Genomic DNA, 21,646 nt, shown 5'->3' with positions numbered 1-21,646 from the left:
GGATGTGAATGACGCCAGAGAGTAGTCAAATGTGCTGAGGTCAATAACTAGGGGACAAGCGAGGTACTGGAGGGTGAGACAGAAGGATAGAAGCAGGAGGTCAGAAAGCTGAGTAAGGGAATGAATAGAAACACAAAGCAGAGAAGCCGAGCGGATCAAGGAGACCAGATAAAGCACGGAGAGTAAACAAACAATAAAATATGCACATGCACACCAGGGGGTCAGGCACACAGACAAAATGAAGGAAAGTATAACTGACAGAGGATCCTAGTCCAGCGTGGGTATAAATATACCTCCCAGGTCCAAAAGGAAGCCACAACAATTAACCCTGAGAGGGCAGGGCATTAACCCTGTCCAAACTATGACATGTCCCTTATGCACAGCCTCCTCCTGGCACCTCACGCTCCTCCTTTATACACAGCATTTTGCATTTTCCTGTGGCACAGCTTTTCTCCTTTATAGTCACCTCCTTCGGCAGCACCTCACTCCTCTTCCATATACAATTGGAAACACTCGATCCCGAGAGATATTGCAATAATGCATATCGTATACACAGCCTACTTCTTCTGCAGCATGACACGTTTCTCCTTTAGACCTCGTTCACACATTATATGATCAGTATTTTTACCTCAGTAGAAACACCTCACCACTTCTGCATTTTTATCCCACTCATGGTTTTGGCTTAAAAATACTGAGGTAATATACTGACCAAATACTGAGCGTGTGAAAGTGGCCTTATACAAAGCCTCCACCTACAGCACCTCACTCTTCTCTATACAGAGCTTCATACTGCAGCAGCACCTCACTTCTCTCATTTTCCTCTGACATCTCTCATTTTCACCTTCACATCTCTATCCATGAGGCTCTTCCCTTTCCCTTGATGTCATGCCTCACAGGAGCAACTCCATTCTAGACAAGACGGAGCTAGATGTGGTCTATGCCTGCTATGTGGAGTGGGCGTGGCTTGATACATACACACACACACATATACATACACTCAACTTTATATATGTATAGATAGATAGATGTTTGGGAGTGTTATATACTACTAGATGGTGGCCCGATTCTAACGCATCGGGTATTCTAGAATATGTATGCAGTTTATTTGTGAAGATTTAAGAATAATGCAATGAACACCCAGGATTTGGACTGTCGCTGATTAGTTGCGCCTGGCTGGGCGCCACCAATCAGTGAAGCCAGGGCTGGCTCCAGGTTTTTGAGGGCTCCAGGCGAAAGAGTCTGGGCACCCCCCTTAACACATACCATTATTCATGATGCACAGATACAGCAGAAAAATATAGCACAGTCACGTAACATATAACATAGCCCACATAGTATATAACACAACCCACATAGCATATAGCACAGCCACATAGCGTATAACACAGCCCACGTAGTATATAACACAGCCCACATAGCAAATAGCTCAGCCATGTAGCATATAACACAGCCACATGGTATATTGCACAGCCCACATAGCATACCTGTATAACACAGCCCACGTAGTATGTAACACAGCCACATAGTATATAACAAAGCCACGTAGTATATAACACAGCCCACATAGCATATAACACAGCCCACATAGTATATAGCACAGCCATGTAGTATATAGCACAGCCACGTAGTATATAGGACAGCTACATAGTATATAACAGCCCACGTAGCATATAGCACAGCCCACATAGCATATAGCACAGCCACGTAGTATATAGCACAACAACGTAGTATATAGCACAGCCACATAGTATATAACACAGCCGCGTAGTATATAACATAGCCACGTAGTATATATCTCAGCCACATAGTATATTGTACAGCCACATAGTATGTTGCACAGCCACGTAGTATATACCACAGCCCACATCATGTATAATACAGCCTACGTAGTATATAACACAGCCCACATAGTATATAGCACAGCCCACACAGTAAATAACACAGACCATGCAGTATATAACACAGCCCATTTACTACATAACACAGCCCACTTAGTATATAACACAGCCCACGTAGTATATAGCACAGCCATGTAGTATATAACACAGCCATGTAGTATATTGCACAGCCACATAGTATAATGCACAGCCACATAGTATATAGCACAGCTCACATAGTATATAACACAGCCCACATAGTATATAACACAGCCCACATAGTATATAGCACAGCCCATGTAGTATATAGCACAGCCACATAGTATAAAGCACAGCCCATGTAGTATATAACACAGCCCACTTAGTATATAGCACAGCCACATAGTATATTGCACAGACACGTAGTATATTGGGCAGCCACGAAGTGTATATAGCACAGCCCATGTAGTATATAACACAGCCCACATAGTATATAGCACAGCCCACGCAGTATATAATACAGCCCACATAGTATATAGCAGTGTGGGTACTATATCCCTGTTAAAAAAAGATTAAAATAAAAAATAGTTATATACTCACCTTCCGGTGGCCCCGGATCCAACCCAGGCCCTTAGCGATGCTCCCGCCTGTCCGTTCCCAGTGATGCTTTGCAGCAATAACTCGTGATGATGTAGCGGTCTCGTGAAACCGCTATGTCATCTGATCATTACCGCAAAGCATTGCTGGGACCGGAGCATCGCAAGGAGCGGGAAAAGCTGCCAGGGACACTGGAAGGTGAGAATATCATTTTTTTTTATTATTATTTTTAACATTATATCTTTTTACTATTGATGCTGCATAGGCAGCATCAATAGAAGAAAGAGAAGCGGTTTTTAAATCCCGCCCCAATATCGCTGATTGGTCGCAGCCGGCCGGGCGCGACCAATCAGCGACACGAAATTTCCGTTACAGACAAACAGACTGACATGGACCTTAAACAATTATATATATATATAGATGGTATTACTTCTATATCAAACCTATACAGACAGAAGATACTCTCTTTTCTTAGTTTTTTAAATTGCCATTTATTTTTGCAATGACATTTGATTATTTTCTTTTTTATTTTTTGCTAGAACCATGCACAGTCCCCCAACTTCTAAATGGAAAATACACCCCAAATAAAGCTGAACTTTCTAATGGCGCATATTTGCAGTACGAATGTGATAAAGGTTATATGACAGAAAAACGCAGACTTTTTGCCACAGCCCAGTGTCTTGATGGAGAGTGGTCTGACATTACGAAATGTATAGGTAAGTAAGTCTTGTCTATGATGCGAAAAATGAAAAACAATGATTGACCAGTGACCACATGATTATAAAACATACAAAATATAGTTAAGGGTATGAAAATTATAGGATGGATGTCTGTATGTCTGGTTAGGACTGATGGCTATATATTCCTTTGGATGGAAATGTGTCTAAAAGAACAACTGTGTTTTCGTATACACACGTGGTCAAAATTGTTGGTACCCCTAATTTAATGACAGAAAAACCCACAATGGTGACAGAAAAAAACTGAGTCTGACAAAAGTAATAATAATTAAAAGATTTTTTAAAAAGAACAAATGAAAGTCAGACATTGCTTTTCAACCATGCTTCCACAGAATTAAAAAAAATAAAACTCATGAAATAGGCATGGACAGAAATGAAGGTACCCCTGAAAATAATGTGACAAAAGGGACATGTTAAATCAAGGTGTGTCGACTAACTAGCATCACAGGTGTCTACAATCTTGGAATCAGGGTGTGGGCCTGTATGTAGGGCTATAGATACTCACTGTCCTGTTTGGTGAGGAAGCGAAGGAAAGAGTTGTCTCAGGAGTAGTGTTGAGCATTCCGATACCGCAAGTATCGGGTATCGGCCGATATTTGCTGTATCGGAATTCCGATACCGAGATCCGATACTTTTGTGGTATCGGGTATCGGTATCGAAACAACATTAATGTGTAAAAGAAAGAATTAAAATAAAAAATATTGCTATACTCACCTCTCTGACGCAGCCTGGACCTCACCGAGGGAACGGGGAGCCTTCTTTGCTTAAAATGCGCGCTTTTCCTTCCTTCCGTGACGTCACGGCTTCTGATTGGTCGCGTGCCGCCCATGTGGCCGCGACGCGATCAATCACAGCAAGCCGTGACGTAATTTTCAGGTCCTTCTAGGCATTCAGTATTTTAAAATTACGTTCCGGCTTTGTGATTGGTCGCGTCGCGGTCACATGGGCGACGCGACCAATCACAAGCCGTGACGTCACGGGAGGCAGGAGACGCGCGCATTTTAAAATGCGCGCGTGTCCAGCCTCCCGTGACGTCACGGCTTGTGATTGGTCGCGTCGCCCATGTGGCCGCGACGCAACCAATCACAGCAAGCCGTGACGTAATTTCAGGTCCTTCAGGATTTTAAAATTACGTTCTGGCTTGTGATTGGTCGCGTCGCGGTCACATGGGCGACGCGACCAATCACAAGCCGTGACGTCACGGGAGGCTGGACACGCGCGCATTTTAAAATGCGCGCGTCTCCTGCCTCCCGTGACGTCACGGCTTGTGATTGGTCGCGTCGCCCATGTGACCGCGACGCGACCAATCACAAAGCCGGAACGTAATTTTAAAATACTGAATGCCTAGAAGGACCTGAAAATTACGTCACGGCTTGCTGTGATTGGTCGCGTCGCGGCCACATGGGCGGCACGCGACCAATCAGAAGCCGTGACGTCACGGAAGGAAGGAAAAGCGCGCATTTTAAGCAAACAACACTGCCGGTTCCCTCGGTGAGGTGAGTATAGCAATATTTTTTATTTTAATTCTTTATTTTACACATTAATATGGTTCCCAGGGCCTGAAGGAGAGTTTCCTCTACTTCAGACTCTGGGAACCATCAGGAATACCGTCCGATACATGAGTCCCATTGACTTGTATTGGTATCGGGTATCGGTATCGGATTAGATCCGATACTTTGCCGGTATCGGCCGATACTTTCCGATACCGATACTTTCAAGTATCGGACGGTATCGCTCAACACTACTCAGGAGTTGTGTTGAGTGATACCTTCCGATATTCGGAAATATCGGTATCGGATTGGATCGGCCAATATCCAAAAAATATCAGATATCGCCAATACCGATACCCGATACCAATGCAAGTCAATAGGACAAAAAATCAGAATTAAAATAAACCCTTTCCTTCCTTGTAGGTTAATTCTACATGAAGGAAAACAACTAAGAATAATGTAGGATGTTTTGTGGACGTGGAGGAGACATTAAAGGCATAGAGGTTTAGACCAATCAAATGGAATAGCAGGAATTAATTTTTTTTTAACACATTCGGAGTTACAAAGTTATTGACTATGTTAAGATTTTTTATATTTTGTCAGATATTTATGTTTCACTACTTCCATGCTATTCACCTCCTTTTTTACTTCTCCCACACTTTCTTCTTCATCATCCTCAGCAGCAGCATCTTTTTCATCAACTTCTCCTGCACCTTATTCATCTTCTTCACCTTCTTCCTATTATTCTTTTTTTTTACATTCTTCATATTCTTTTTATTCAACTATTATTCTTCTTCATATTCTACTTCTTCATCTTCTTCATATTCTTCTTCATCATATTCTAATTTGTGACAGGCATTCCTGTAGTTGTTATCTATAAAAGTTAAGAAGATTACACCTTCCGTTCTGCCTGTCACAAAAGATTTACAACAGGATTTGTCCGCGTTCAGTCTGGCTTGCAGCAGCAGGTTTTTTCCAGGGGCACCACAAGGAGGAACGGACTCACCCCCATACACTGCTTAGTCTTTTTCTGCTTATAATTTAGATAATATCTTTTGCTCTGATTTTTAGTCTTATGCTTAATGTTCTTCTGCTTTTTGTTCTGCAGCTTCTTGTTCTTCTGCTTCTTGGTCTTCAGGGTCATCGTCAGGGAGATCCAAAGTGATTACCAAAAACCATTTCCCAAAGTTTGAACTTGGAAATGTAGCAGAAGGTACAGAAAGGCTGAGGAACTGCCGAGAACCAGCTGACGGTACTGGAACCCGGATGGCTACCCGAAGGTACAAGAGCCAATGGAACAACCGAGGACCAGCTGACGGTACTGGAACCCAGTTTCTAAGCAGGAGATACCCGTGCCACAAAGCACTACCAAAGACCACCAGACGTTGGTGGAACTAAGATACCCAGAAGGAGGCACCTAAGCCAAAGGCTCTGCCTAGAACCAGCTGACGGTACTGGAACCAGGATGGGTAGCTGAAGGTACAAGAGCCAATGGAACTACCAAGGACCAGCTGATGGTACTGGAACCCGGTTACTAACCAGGAGGAACCTGTGCCAGAAAGCACTACCAAGGACCACCAGACATTGGTGGAACTCAGATACCTAGAAGGAGGTACCTAAGCCAAAGGCTCTGCCTGGAACCAGCTGACGGTACTGGAACCATGATGGGGAGCAGAAGGTACAAGAGCCAATGGAACTACCGAGGACCAGCTGAAAGTACTGGAACCCGGTTACTAAGCAGGAAATACCCGTGCTAGAAAGCACTACCAAGGACCACCATACGATTGTGGAACTCGGATACCCAGAAGGAGGTACCTAAGCCAAAGGCTGTACCCAGAACCAGCTGATGGTACTGGAACCAGGATGGGGAGCAGAAGGTACAAGAGCCAATGACATTACCGAGAACCAGCTGACGGTACTGGAACACGGATGGGTAGCCAAAGGTACAAGAGCCAATGGAACTACCGAGAACCAGCTGACGGTACTGGAACCCAGTTACTAAGCAGGAGGTACCCATGCCAGAAAGCACTACCAATGACCACCAGATGTTGGTGGAATTCGGATACCCAGAAGGAGGTACCTAAGCCAAAGGCTCTGCCTGGAGCCAGCTGACGGTACTGGAACCAGGATGGGGAGCAGAAGGTACAAGAGCCAAAGACACTGCCGAGAACCAGCTGATGGTACTGGAACCCGGATGGGTAGCCAAAGGTGCAAGAGCCAATGGAACTACCGAGAACCAGCTGACGGTACTGGAACCCAGTTACTAAGCAGGAGGTACCCATGCCAGAAAGCACTACCAAGGACCACCAGATGTTGATGGAACTCGGATACCCAGAAGGAGGTACCTAAGCCAAAGGTTCTGCCTGGAACCAGCTGACGGTACTGGAACCAGGATGGGGAGAAGAAGGTACAAGAACAAAAGACACTGCCGAGAACCAGCTGATGGTAATGGAACCCGGATGGGTAGCAGAAGGTACAAGAGCCAATGGAACTACCGAGGACCAGCTGACAGTACTGGAACCCGGTTACTAAGCAGGAGGTACCCATGCCAGAAAGCACTACCAAGGACCAAAAGACGTTGGTGGAACTCGGATACCCAGAAGGAGGTGCCTAAGCCAAAGGCTCTGCCTGGAACCAGCTGATGGTACTGGAACCAGAGGGACCTAATCAAAATTGTCTTCCAAAGAACCAGCTAATGGTGCTGGAACTCAGATAGATAGCAGAAGGTCCACATGAAAAAAAAATTGCTAGGCCGCGAGCCGGCTGTAGTTACCGAAAACCCACAGTCCTACAGGGGGAGCTTGTCCTATTGGCACTACGGAGACAGCCTTGATTGCCAGTTCCCACAGCCCACATAGGAAGCACCTAAACTGCAGGCACCATAGAGTTGGCTAACCAGACCACAATCCGACAGGACAACGTATTGGAGGTAAAGTGACTTTGACACTACCCAGGAACAGCTGGTGTGCTGGAACCAGGCTGGGCAGGAGGGAGTACCCATGCCAAAGACACTTCTAAGCAGCAACTGGTGGTGTTGGAGCCCAGGGATTACATGAGAAACAGAGTGTAGGCTGAGGCCTAATTGTAGCAAGTTTAAAATCTGTAGTGGTGTCAATGTGGAGGGAGCACGAGAAATTGCCACACACACAGCTGGGGATCAGCTGACGTTACTGAACCCCAAGACACTGGAGCATGTGTTGACTGTACAGACGGCACTTCCGAGCAGCAACTGGCGGTGTTTGAGCCCAGGGATTACAGGAGAAGCAGAGTGTAGGTTGAAGCCTAATTTGAGCAAGTTGAAAGGGAACCTATAACCCCCACAGGCATTTGTAACTAAAAGAGCCACCTTGTGCAGCACTAATGCTGCACAAGGAAAAGGTGGGTCTTTTACTTATGCTCCTGCACACCCGGAAGTTAACAGTTTTAAAATGTGCCCCCTCATACCGTGAAACTGTCCCAGAGGTGGGACTTTCCTTCCTAATCAGACGCAGCACAGCTGTCATTCGTACCCCCTTGGCGCCGTGCGCCGCCTCCTGAGCGCTGTTTGAATCTGTCCCGGAGCATGCTCTGTTATGTTATCCCTTGGGCATGCGCAGTTAGCGCTGCCCATCTTCTGACATCATTTGATGTCAGGCTGACTACGCCTGTGCGGCTCCGCTGCCTGAGATCCCACACCGCAGTGTCTTCTGATTTATTCACACTGCGGGTCTGGGATTAATGGGCACATGCTGTGTATATCTTCGCCTCTCACTCATCTCCTTCCGCCTTCTTCAGACTGTGCGGCGTCAGCTGATCCCTAAGCGCATGCCACGGTGATTAGGGATCAGCTGACGCTGCACAGTCTGAGGAAGGTGGAGGGAGATGAGTGAGAGGCGAAGATATGCACTGCGCATGCCCATGAATCCAAGCCCCGCAGTGTGAAGAAATCAGAAGACACTGCGGGGTGGGATCTCGGGCAGTGCGGCCACACAGGTGCAGTCAGCCTGACATCAAATGATGTCAGCAGACGGGCAGCGCTAACTGCGCATGGCCAAGGGATAACATAACAGCGCAGGCTCTGGGACAGATTCAAACAATGCTCAGGAAGCGGCGCATGGCGCCAAAGGGCTATGAATGACAGCTGTGCCGCATCTGATTAGGAAGGAAAGTCCGGCCTCCGGTATGAGGATACACATTTTATAAGTGTTTAGTTCAGCGTGTGCAAGGAGCATAACTAAAAGAGCCACCTTTTCCTTGTGCAGAATTAGTGCTGCACAAGTTGGCTTTTTAAGTTACAAATGCCTGGGGGGACAAGTTCCCTTTAATTTCTGTAGTAGTGTGAGTATGGAGGGAGCAGGAGAAATTGCCGGATACAGAGCAGGGGATAAGCTGGCATTACTGAACCTCAATAACACGGCAGCAAGTGTTGACTGTGCAGACAGCACTTCCGAGCAGCAACTGGCGGTGTTGGAGCCCAGGGATTACAGGAGAAACAGATTGTTGGCTGAGGCCTAATTGGAGCAAGTTTCAAATCTATAGTAGTGTGAGTGTGGAGGTAGCAGGAGCAATTGCCGGATACACAGCTGGGGATCAGCTGACGTTACTGAACCCCAATAACACGGCAGCAAGTGTTGACTGTGCAGACAGCACGTCTGAGCAGCAGCTGGCGGTGTTGGAGCCCAGGGATTACAGTAGAAACAGAGTGTTGGCTGAGGCCTAATTGGAGCAAGTTTCAAATCTATAGTAGTGTGAGTGTGGAGGTAGCAGGAGCAATTGCCGGTTACACAGCTGGGGATCAGCTGACGTTACTGAACCCCAATAACACGGCAGCTAGTGTTGACTGTGCAGACAGCACTTCCGAGCAGCAACTGGCAGTGTTGGAGCCCAGGTATTACAGGAGAAACAGAGTGTAGGCTGAGGCCTACACTCGAGGCAGTATAATATCTGTTGTAGTGTGAGCGTGGACGGAGCAGGACAAATTGCTGGATAGACAGCTGGGGATCAGTTGACGTTACTGAAACCCAATAACACGGCAGCAAGTGTTGACTTCTGAGCAGCAACTGGCGATGTTGGAGCCCAGGGTCAATGCTAGAAACTGAGTGGAGAAATTGCCGCACACACAGCAGTGGAGCAGCTGGCGTTTCAGATCCTCAATAACACTGGAGCAGGTGCTGACTGTGCAGACAGCACTTCCGGGCAGCAACTGGCGGTGTTGGAGCCCAGGGTCAATGCTAGAAACTGAATGGAGAAATTGCCACACACACAGCAGTGGAGCAGCTGGCGTTTCAGATCCTCAATAACACTGGAGCAGGTGCTGACTGTGCAGACAGCACTTCCGGGCAGCAACTGGCGGTGTTGCAGCCCAGGGTCAATGCTAGAAACTGAGTGGAGAAATTGCCGCACACACAGCAGTGGAGCAGCTGGCGTTACAGATCCTCAATAACACTGGAGCAGGTGCTGACTGTGCAGACAGCACTTCCAGGCAGCAACTGGCGGTATTGGAGCCCAGGGTCAATGCTAGAAACTGAGTGGAGAAATTGCCGCACACACAGCAGTGGAGCAGCTGGCGTTACAGATCCTCAATAACACTGGAGCAGGTGCTGACTGTGCAGACAGCACTTCCGGGCAGCAACTGGCGGTGTTGGAGCCCAGGGTCAATGCTAGAAACTGAATGGAGAAATTGCCACACACACAGCAGTGGAGCAGCTGGTGTTACAGATCCTCAATAACACTGGAGCAGGTGCTGACTGTGCAGACAGCACTTCCGGGCAGCAACTGGCGGTGTTGGAGCCCAGGGTCAATGCTAGAAACTGAGTGGAGAAATTGCCGCACACACAGCAGTGGAGCAGCTGGCGTTACAGATCCTCAATAACACTGGAGCAGGTGTTGACTGTGTAGACAGCACTTCCGAGCAGCAACTGGCGGTGTTGGAGCCCAGGGACAATGCTAGAAACTGAGTGGAGAAATTGCCGCACACACAGCAGTGGAGCAGCTGGCGTTACTGAACCCCAATAACACTGGAGCAGGTGTTGACTGTGCAGACAGCACTTTTGGGCAGCAACTGGTGGTGTTGGAGCCCAGGGTCAAAGCTAGAAAGTGAGTGGAGAAATTGCTGCACGCACAGCAGGGGAGCAGTTGGCGTTACTGAACCCCAAAAACACTGGAGCAGGTGTTGACTGCGCAGACAGCACTTCTGGAAAGCAACTGGCGGTGTTGGAGCCCAGGGTCAATGCTAGAAACATGTGGAGACATTGCCGGACACACAGCAGGGGAGCAGCTGACTTTACTGAACCCCACTAATACAGGAGCTTGTGTTTTTCTTGGCAGACGGCACTTGCAAGCAGCAACTAGCGGTGTTGGAACCCAGGGTCAATCAGGGTGTAGGCCGAGGCCTAATTGGAGCAAATTTAATATCTGAAGTAGTGTGAGTGTGGAGGTAGCAGGAGCTATTGCCGGATACACAGCAGGGGAGCAGCTGACGTTACTGAACCCCACTAAAACAGGAGCTAGTGTTTTTCTCTGTGCAGATGGCACTTCTGAGCAGCAACTGGTGGTGTTGTAGCCCAGGGAATTCAGGAGAAGCAGAGTGTAGGCAGAGGCCTAATTTGAGCTACTTTAATATCAGTTGTAGTGTGAGTGTGGACGGAGCAGGAGAAATTGCCGTACACACAGCAGGGGAGCAGCTGACGTTACTGAACCCCACTAACACAGGAGCTAGTGCTTTTCTCTGTGCAGACGGCACTTCTGAGCAACAACTGGTGGTGTTGGAGCCAAGGGTCAATCAGGGTGTAGGCCGAGGCCTAATTGGAGCAAGTTTAATATCTGATGTAATGTGAATGTGGAGGGAGCAGGAGCAATTGCCGGACACACAGTAGGGGAGCAGCTGACGTTACTGAACCCCACTAACACAGGAGCTAGTGCTTTTCTCTGTGCAGACGGCACTTCTTAGCAGCAACTGGCGGTGTGGGAGCCCAGGGAATCCAGGAGAAACAGAGTGTAGGCTGAGGCCTACACTCGAAGGCAGTTTAATATCTGTTGTAGTGTGAGCATGAACGGAGCAGAACAAATTGACGGATACACAGCTGGGGATCAGTTGACGTTACTGAAACCCAAAAACACGGCAGCAAGATTTGACTGTGCAGGTGGCACTTCTGAGCAGCAACTGGTGATGTTGGAGCCCGGGGTCAATCAGGGTGTAGGCCGAGGCCTAATTGGAGCAAATTTAATATCTGAAGTAGTGTGAGTGTGGAGGTAGCAGGAGCAATTGCTGGATACACAGCAGGGGAGCAGCTGACGTTACTGAACCCCACTAACACAGGAGCTAGTGTTTTTCTTTGTGCAGATGGCACTTCTGAGCAGCAACTGGCGGTTTTGTAGCCCAGGGAATCCAGGAGAAGCAGAGTGTAGGCAGAGGGCTAATTTGAGCTACTTTAATATCAGTTGTAGTGTGAGTGAGGACAGAGCAGGAGAAATTGCCGGATACACAGCTGGGGATCAGCTGACGTTGCTGAAACCCTATAACACTGGGTCATGTGTTGACTGTGCAGACGGCACTTCTGAGCAGCAACTGGCGGTGTTGGAACCCAGGGATTACAGTTCAGGTGGTAGAAACATGAACACAACAGGAGACCTAGATACTGTTGCCAACCAATTATTTAATCTGGAAGAGGAGTGGCAAATTCCTGCGAGATCCAGGCCTTGTTCATTTTCAGAAAAGTAAGCCGGTCAACGTTATCATAGGATAGTCGCATGCGACGGTCTGTTAGTACACCACCTGTGGCACTAAAGACGCATTCCGATAATGCACTAGCAGTAGGGCAAGCCAGCACCTCCAATGCATACTGGCTAAGCTCTGACCCAAAACTTAAAGGGGGAAGAGCTGTGTGGGAAAACACTGAGAGGGCAAGACATGTAGTCTGTCACCATCTGACGGAAACATTGCCTCCTGCTGATTGGAGCCGTCTGTGATGGTGTAGACATTTGTGGCGGGCACAGAAAACTTTGCCACAGTTGGGCCACGCTGGTCTTGCCTTGTGCTGAGGCACTGCTTCTGCTCCCTCTTTGTGCAGAGCTTCCTCCACTGCCTCGACGCACTGAGCTGCTTTGTAAAGCAATAGCAGCACTGCTCTCGGTTGGACTGGAGAGGATGATGGAATGCACCAGTGTGTCTTGGTACTCCCACATTTTACACTCCCGGTTCAACGGTGGATCTAGGAGGGTGTACACCCAATAATCAGCAGTGTTTAGAATGTGGGCGATGCGGCGGTCGTTTCTCAGGCACTGCAGCATGAAATCAACCATGTGCTGCAGACTGCCAACTGGCCAAGAAACGCTGTCCCCTGCTTGAGGCGTGATCTCTGCCTGCTCTGCATCACCCCACCTCGCTCTACATACTGACTGCTGGAGCATTGTGTAACTCCCTCCTCTTGACAGATGTCTTCCTCCTCCATTGACTCCTCCTCATCCTCCTCACAAAGTGTCCCCTGCCTAGGCCTTTGTGAGGAACCATGTTGCGCAGACTGCCCAGAAGAAGATGGCATTTGTGACTCCTCATCCTCCACCTCTTCCACAACCTCATACCTTAGCACTTGCAGTGTTTTTTGAAGCAGGCAGATAAGGGGGATAGTCATGCTGACTAGTGCATCATCTGCACTCGCCATCCACGTGGAATCATCGAAGGCATGAAAAACCTTGCAGATGTCCTTCATAGTGCCCACTCAGTGGTTGTGAAGTCTGAACGGCACGCAGTGCGACTTCTTTGCGCCTGATGCAGCTAGTACTCCATTACTGCTGCCTGCTGCTCACACAGCCGCTCCAAAATATGTAACGTTGAATTCCACCTGGTGGGTAGGTCACATATGATGCGATGTTCCAGAAGGCGGAATTGGTGCTGCAGAGCTGCAATGCGCGATCTTGCCATGTTGTAACACCGCAAGTGAGCACACTCTAGGTGGAACTTGTGCAGCAGTGCATCAAGATCCGGATAGTCCCTCAAAAAACTCTGCATGACCAAGTTGAGCACATGTGCCAGACATGGGATGTGAGTGAGGTTGCCTAGGCCCAGAGCTGCCACCAGATTTCGGCCATTGTCACACACTACCATGCATGGCTGGAGATTTGCTGGCACAAACCACATGTCGCTCTCCTGCTTGATGGCATTCCAGAGCTCCTGTGCTGTGTGGCTTCGATTCCCCAAAGAAATTAATTTCAATATGGCCTGTTGACGTTTGGCCACGGCTGAGCTCATATCGGTCATAACTGGTAAGCGTTCACGGGTCCATGTGGAGGTGGACTGTGACGGCTCCTGCAGCGCTGATTCAGAGGAACTGGAGTATGAGGAGGAGTCAATGTGTACAGACTGGATTCCTGCAATCCTTGGAGTTGGCAGAACACGTACAGTGCCACTCCCAAGATCTGTACCCAGCTCCACAACATTTACCCAATGGGCAGTGAGGGAAAGCTATCGTCGCTGTCCATGGTGACTGGTCCACGCATCTGTGGTGAGGTGGACCTTGCTACTGACAGCGTGTAGTAGCGTATGTTTAATGTTTTCCTCCACATGCTTTTGCAGGGCAGGGATGGCTTGCCTGCTGAAATAAAAGCGGCTGGGTACGTTGTATTGTGGGACTGCCAATGCTATCAAGTTACGGAAGGTGTTAGTCTCCACCAGCCTGAATGACAGCATTTCAAGGGACAGTAGTTTTGCAATGCCTGCATTCAGAGCCTGTGCTTGGGGATGGTTTGCCGAGAATGGCCACCTTTTCTCCCATGCCTGTTCTACCGATGGCTGTTGACTGGGCTGGGAATGTGAGGATGACAGGGAACAAGGTGCTGTGGTTGGAATTACACTGGGTCTCTGTACAACAGTGCCAGAGGTTCTTCCATGGCGATCCTGTGAGGAAGCCGAACCAGCTGTGTGTGAGCTGGAGGAAGAGGCTACAACACGAGCTGAAGAGGTGGTAGGTGCCGCTATAGGTTGGCCTAGGTCTTCAGTGTGTTTTTGTAACTCTACCACATGCTTGTTCTGCACATGTTTCCACATATTTGTGGTATTGAAGTTGCTGGCACTTTTCCCTGTTTTGACTTTCTGATTGCACAGCTTGCATTTGACAAAGCAAATGTCATCTGCAACTGTGTCAAAAAAGGACCAGGCACTGCAAGTCTTGGGAGCGCCCGTTTTGGCTTTTGGAAGAGGCATGGTCCTAATGGATGCCGAAGTGGAGGCTACAGGCAACGCAGTCTTCCCCCTCCCTCTCCCTCCTTTTTGGGCTGTTCAGGGAATCTCTTCCTCAGAGCTGCTCCCACCACCTTCCAGTAACTCACGCCATGATGGGTCAAGGACCTCATCATCTACACTACCCTCTTCCAACAACTGCTTCTCCTGGGTTGTCTCGGCAGCACAGTACGCACCAGAAAGTGGCACCTGAGTCTCATCATCAGATGCGTACTGAGGTGTGCTGACCGGAGGCACTGGCCCACCTGCCTCTTCAGATTCAGAGAGACAAAGCCGTTGGCCATCACTGCATACTGCTTCGTCTTCCATTTATCAAATGCTGTTTGGCTGGCCCCCTCTTTCCAAGCCAAGAGATTGAGAGAATAGAAGTAGAGATGGCTCCTGTCCAGGGCTCTCTGACTGCCTGAACAATTTGACAGGTGGTGAAGAGACAGATGGGTGCTCTTCAGTGCTCTGTGCCTGAGAGAATGTGGCACTAAATGAAGTCGATGCGTTAGCTGCTATCCATCTGACAACTGCTTCAATTTGTTCGTCCAGCAGCAGTGGGGTAAGGCGAGCTCCTACAAAGCTGAACATGAAGGACTGTTCCCTGCTAAAACTGGGTGATGATGATGAGTCACCGGTGCCTGCAGCAGAAACAGAATCCCCACATCCAACCCCGGAAGAAACTCCACACCCACGACCACGTGCCTTACTCCCTGCCTTCTTCATCTTGGTAGACTGATAAAGATAGGCAGAAAAGTACTAAGGGCTTAGTGTGCTTATTCCTGAACAGCTGCTAACAGGTATAATAAACCCTAATTTTATAAAGTGTGGACTACACTTTAATATGAACTAATGTGGCCTACAAAACTGTAAAGTGGAGTGTTTGGTGAACTTTATTAACTTTTTGTTTTTTTCGCAGACCAGGCTACAGCGTGAGCTACACTCACACACAGACCTTGCAGACACCCGTGAACAGCGCTGCAAGGCCAAAAAAGCTCCTCTATGTAATCCTATATAGTGTTTTTTCACAATCTAGCAGGATACGGATGGAAACCCACTAATAGGATAAATCTGAAAAATAGTGCAGCAGGCTGCACTAATTGAAAAAAGGACAATGGAATGGTATGAGGCAGAGACGCACTCTGAGCTGACTACAACCAGTGGTGGCTGCTGAACAGACTACAGAGTGAGCTGCACTCACACACAGACCTTGCAGACAGCCGTGAACAGCGCTGCAAGGCAAAAACAAGGTTCTCACACAGCGGTTGCTAAATTAGCCTGGGTAAAGCACAATGAAGCAAATCGCTATCTCAAACTATCCCTCAGTCAGAACAGCAGCGTCCTGTCCCTAACTGAATTCACAGCAGAGTGAACCCAAAATGGTGGCAGCGGCTTTTATAGTGCATCATGACATCATTTCAGCAGCCAATCACAGCCATGCCCTTACCTACATGCCTAACATGCATAACAGGATGTGCCCACACTTCTTAGGATTCCTCATTGGCTGAATTAAGTCACACTGGCTCATTGAATTATGGGAACTTCCGATTCCGGTATCCGATATTGAGAAAGTATCGAAACTCAGTATTGGAATTCCGATAACGAGAATATCGGCCGATACCCGATATTTGCAGTATCGGAATGCTCAACACTAGTTGTGAGTAGTAATGAGAAAGCAATAAAATGCTCGGGTGCTTGTTCCTCGGGTCGAGCAAATTGGAATACTCGGGTATTCGGCCCGAACAGCGAGCCCAATGTAAGTCCATGGGAGACCCAAGCATTTTTACCGCCATCCCCCCGGGGTTCCTTTTAAGGTCTAAAAAGTCTGAAAATGATGGAAACACTGCTCAAATGACACAGGTACATCATGAGTATTGCCCCTGGAAGCATTCTTGATTCCTAGTTCACAGATTTAAACCATTTTTTCCGAGATTCATGCCATTTTTCCCTGTGCCACAAAAAATACATTAAAAGGAAACCAAAATGGATTTTGCTGAGAAATATGTTAAGGTGCATCCTTTGCAGGTTAATGACTTACCTGTAAGGCCAAATTATTAACCCCAGAATGAAAATTTCCTCCCCACTTAGGCTTAGTTCAGACTCAGCGTTTTTGAAGCGTTTTTCAACTTTAACATTGCTTTCAACCACTACAAATACGTTCACTGGGAAATGTCATTGTAAAATATAACAACCCTAGCTGGTCATGAGGTGTGTGTGCAATTCCCAATTCATGCCCAATTCCCCAATGTGGGGTTCCTTTTTTTACAAAATAAAATAGTGCCATCACAGCCCCCTTGCCGAAAATGCACTTTACAGAGCACGTTCACTCTGGTGATCTAGTGGCAGTTAAAGGACACATTGCAGGAGACAGAATGAAGAAGTAGGCCCAATGTAATGTCATGCCTAATTCCCCAATGTGGAGTCCTTTTGTTACAAATAAAAATAGTGCCATCACAGCCCCCTTGCCCAAAATGCACCGTACAGAGCACATTCACCCTGGTGATCTAGTGGCAGTTAAAGGACACATTGCAGGAGACAGAATGAGGAAGTAGTCCCAACATAATGTCATGCCCAATTCCCCAATGTGGGGTCCTTTTTTTACAAATAAAAATTGTGCCATAACAGCCCTCTTGCCCAAAATGCACCTGCATATAAAAGTACAGAGCACGTTCACCCTGGTCATCTAGTGGTTCTGGATGATGAGGATGAGGATAAGGAGGAGGATAAGGCAAGCAGACCAAATCTGGAAGTGTATACCCATGTGTGGTTGTGAAGAGGGGCATGAGAATACGCCTCCCCAAAAGAGAGAATGTATTTGAGGTTATATTTCGCTGTTTTCACTTGGTGGTGTACAGAAGTCTTTCCCAAACCAGCCCTTGTAAATTTTTATAAGAGTCAGCCTGTCAGCATTTTCAGTTGACAGGCGGATGCGCTTATCTGTTATAATTCCACCAATGGCACTAAAAACCCGCTCAGACAGAATGCTAGCAGCAGGGCAGACCAGGACCTCCAAGGCGTAAAGAGCCAGTTCATGTCGCGTGTCCAGCTTGGATACCCAATAATTAAAAGGCACAGAGGAATCACGGAGGACATTTATACGATCTGCAAGGTACTCCCTCACCACCCTCCCAAACATTGCACTTCTTGTGACAGCACCCCTTGCTTCTGTGCTAGCACTATGGAAGGGTCTGAGAAAACTGTCGCAGAACTTTGCCATTGTTCCCCTGCCTGAGCTGGATTGTACTTCTGTCTCTCTCGCTTGGACTCCTTGGTTGTACAACAAACTTTGATGTCTGCTGATAGTGTTCTCACATGGGAATTTTCTAAGTAATTCCGCTTCAAGGGCCCTCTGGTACTGTAACATTTTAGCACACCTCTCTGCCTCTGGCAGAAGAGATTGAAAGTTCTCCTTGTAGCGTGGGTCTAGAAGTGTCACCAACCAGTAATGAGTGTCAGCAAAAAATTTTATAATGCGAGGGTAACGTGAAAGGCAGCACAGCATAAAGTCAGCCATGCGTGCCAGACTACTAACAGGAAAGACTTCCGTGTCATCACCAACAGGACGACTGACCATGCTGTCCTCCTCATCCTCATCCTCCTCCTCCCTGTCCTCAAGCCATCCCCTCTGAACTGTCGGTATGACAGCTGTGTTTGTAGTACCGTATATAGCGCATGAAAGTAGCTCCTGTTCTTCCTCCTCCTCCTCATTAACTACCAATCCACGAAGAGAAGACATGAGGCTGGGCTGAGTGTAATCCCCCTGTATTGTTCCTTGCTCCATGTCCTCGTGCTCTGCTTGCAATGCATCCTCTTTAATTGTGAGCAGAGAGGTTTTCAGAATGCTGAGAAGCGGGATGGTGACGCTAATTATGGCGTCATCGCCGCTCACCATCTTGGTACAGTCCTCAAAGTTTTGGTTGATGGTACATATGTCGGACATCCATGTCCACTCCTGAGGTCTTATGTGTGGAGTCTGAACTGAATATTGATGGCCTTGTTGATGTTGGTAGTCAACAACTGCACTCTTCTGCTCACAAATCCTTTCCAACATATGCAGCGTAGAGTTCCAGAGCATGGGGACATCACACACCAGCCGGTGAGCCGGAAGCTGCAAATGCTGCTGAAGCACGGCAAGGGCGGCTGAAGCTGTAGCTGACTTTCTAAAAAGGGCAAACAGATGGCGTACTTTCACCAGCAGATCCGGCAGCTCTGGGTAGCTTTTCAGAAAATGTTGAACCATGAGGTTAAGCACATGGGCCAAGCAAGGTAATTGTGTGAGCTCACTTTGCCTCAGAGTCGCAACCAGGTTACGGCCATTGTCACACATGACCATGCCTGGCTGTAGGTTCAGCGGTGTCATCCAAACATCTGACTGCTCTTTCAGAGCTGTTCACAACTTTTCTGCATTGTGTGGTTTGTCACCTATGCAGATTAGCTTCAGCACAGCTGTTGCCGCTTGGCTGAGGCAGTGCTGCAGTGCTTCCAGCTTCTGACTGATGTGTTGATTTCAGAGATGGAGGATGAAGAGGAGGAGGAGGTGCAGGAGCTGTAGACTGTGGGGGCAACCCTGGCTTATGTAGGGCCAGCAATCCTCAGCGTGGGGTGGATGTGTTCTATCCCAAGGTCCAACTGGGTCCCGGCTTCTACTATGTTAACCCAGTGTGCCGTCAGTGAGATGTACCGTCCCTGCCCACAAGCACTTGTCCGTGTGCCTGTGGTTAGGTGACTTTCCCTGTCACAGCATTGTTGAGGGCAATGTTGTGGGACACATGTTGGTGTAATGCTGGCACAGCACATAGGGAGAAATAGTGGCAACTGTTGACCGAGTACCTTGGATCGGCCGCCGCCATCAGGTTGCGGTAAGCTTCCCTGTCAACGAGCCTAAAAGGCAGCATTTTTAGCGCAAGCAGAAAAGAAATATTAGAATTTAGGACTGTGGCCTGTGGGGTGTTGGCTGGGTATTTCTGCTTGCATTCCAAAGACTGGGTTATAGACAACTGAAGGCTGTGCTGGGACAAGGACCTGGACGGGCTTGATGAAGGTGATGCTTGACTGTGGGTCACAACAGGTGCAGGCTAGACGCATCTTCACATATGCGGTGTACTGGGGATTGGCTTCTACGCAAAACAGTGGAAGAAGCAGTGGTGTGACCTACAGGTAGTGGTCCTGGAGCCTGGGGTGCAGCCCACATAGTCTGGTCCTTTGCTGCCATGTGCCTGATCATGCTGGTGGTGGTCAAGCTGGTTGTTTTGCTACCCCTGCTGATGCGGGCATGGCAGGTGCTGCAAATGCCCTGTTTTGGGTTATTGGCAGAGTCTTTAAAAAATAACCAGACTCGGGAAGATCTAACAGTTGAAATGGCAACTTCCCTCATGTTGGTGTTACAGGGAACGGATGCACACCTTCTGTCTGTGGCCACCACACTGCTTCTTCCTGCCTGTTGGGTGATATGACTCCTTCCTCATGTGTGCTGCTGCTCTTGCTCTGCATGTCCTCCTGCCAGGTTAGGTCAGTCACATAGTCATCCATCACCTCGTCTTCCACATCCGCACCCTGCTCCTCCTCCTGACTTTCTGGCAATTGTGTCTCATCATCGTCCACCTCTTCTAACATTTTCCCACCATCGCCTTCGTGTGACCGGGGCTGGTCAAAGCTTTGGGCATCTCTACAGTCGATCTCATCTGTCCCCACTTCAAGTTGACCAGCTGAGAGTTCTGAATCTTGAAATGGAAAATTGAACAGCTCTTCTGAGTGTCCAAGTGTGGGATCAGTTGTCTCAGGGCACTCGGCATGGTGGGAGGAAGGAGGATCAGATTGAGGAATATCCGGGCCACACTCACGGCTACTCAGACTTGATCGTGTGGTAGACATGGTGGTGGTGATGGTGGTGGTAGCTAAGTGGCTGGAAGCATTATCTGCTATCCAACCAACAACCGTTTCACACTGCTCTGGCTTCAATAGTGGTGTGTTGCGGTCCCCTAGAAACTGGGACAGGAAGGTCAAGCGAGAAGATTTGGGTCTTTGTTGTTGCCCACTTTCACCTTGGCCACGGCCTCATCCTCTACATGCACCATCATCATCACGTTCACTTCCCCGTCCCTTGCCCCTTGCCTTGCCCATTTTAAATGGACTACTGCACTCTTTCAAATGCTCAACACAAATGTATTTATTAGTAGTGAAATAATATCTGATCGGTATGCCTGCAAATCTACAATTTTTCAAACCCAAACACCAGGCAGGCCTTAGTCTGACATAACAGACTGTATTCAATTTTTTTTTTTGTGGGGGGTGTTTGTGAAGTTAATTTATGCAAAATAGTGCTGAATATAAGTAGAGTAACAGACAGCAAAAAAATTGGTCCACCGGCCTACAATGCCCAAACTTGGAGCACGCAGATATATGAGGGCTCTCACGGAAATGCCACACTGGCAAATATGTGGCCTGTTTTTTTTAGAAACGCTAAATAGTGCTGTATATAATTACAGTATCAGACAGCACAAAAAGTAGTACACCAACCTACAATGACCAAACTTGGAGCACGCAGATATATGAGGGCTGTCACGGAAATACCACACTGGCAAATATGTGGCCTGTTTTTTTTAGAAACGCTAAATAGTGCTGTATATAATTAGAGTAACAGACAGCAAAAAAACTGCTACCCCACCCTACAATGTCCAAGCTTGGAGCACGCAGATATATGAGGGCTCTCACGGAAATACCCCACTGGCAAATATGTACCCTTTTTATATTTTTTGATGCCAAATAGTG

The 21,646-nt window shown here is 47.9% G+C and overlaps 1 protein-coding gene across 1 annotated transcript in view; it reads left to right on the top strand.

Moving 5' to 3' along the window:
* LOC143787637 (coagulation factor XIII B chain-like) overlaps positions 1 to 21,646 on the top strand; it is a 574,339-nt gene that overhangs the window by 196,356 nt on the left and 356,337 nt on the right. The window contains exon 5 of the mRNA XM_077276562.1: positions 2,993 to 3,169. Within this exon, the coding sequence (XP_077132677.1) occupies positions 2,993 to 3,169 (177 nt within the window). The remainder of the gene's footprint in view (positions 1 to 2,992; positions 3,170 to 21,646) is intronic.

This window comes from Ranitomeya variabilis, chromosome 8, assembly GCF_051348905.1.
Source record: "Ranitomeya variabilis isolate aRanVar5 chromosome 8, aRanVar5.hap1, whole genome shotgun sequence".
NCBI classification, from domain to species: domain Eukaryota; kingdom Metazoa; phylum Chordata; class Amphibia; order Anura; family Dendrobatidae; genus Ranitomeya; species Ranitomeya variabilis.
The sequence above is the reverse complement of the archived record's forward strand: the minus strand, read 5'-3'. Positions and strand labels throughout refer to the sequence as shown.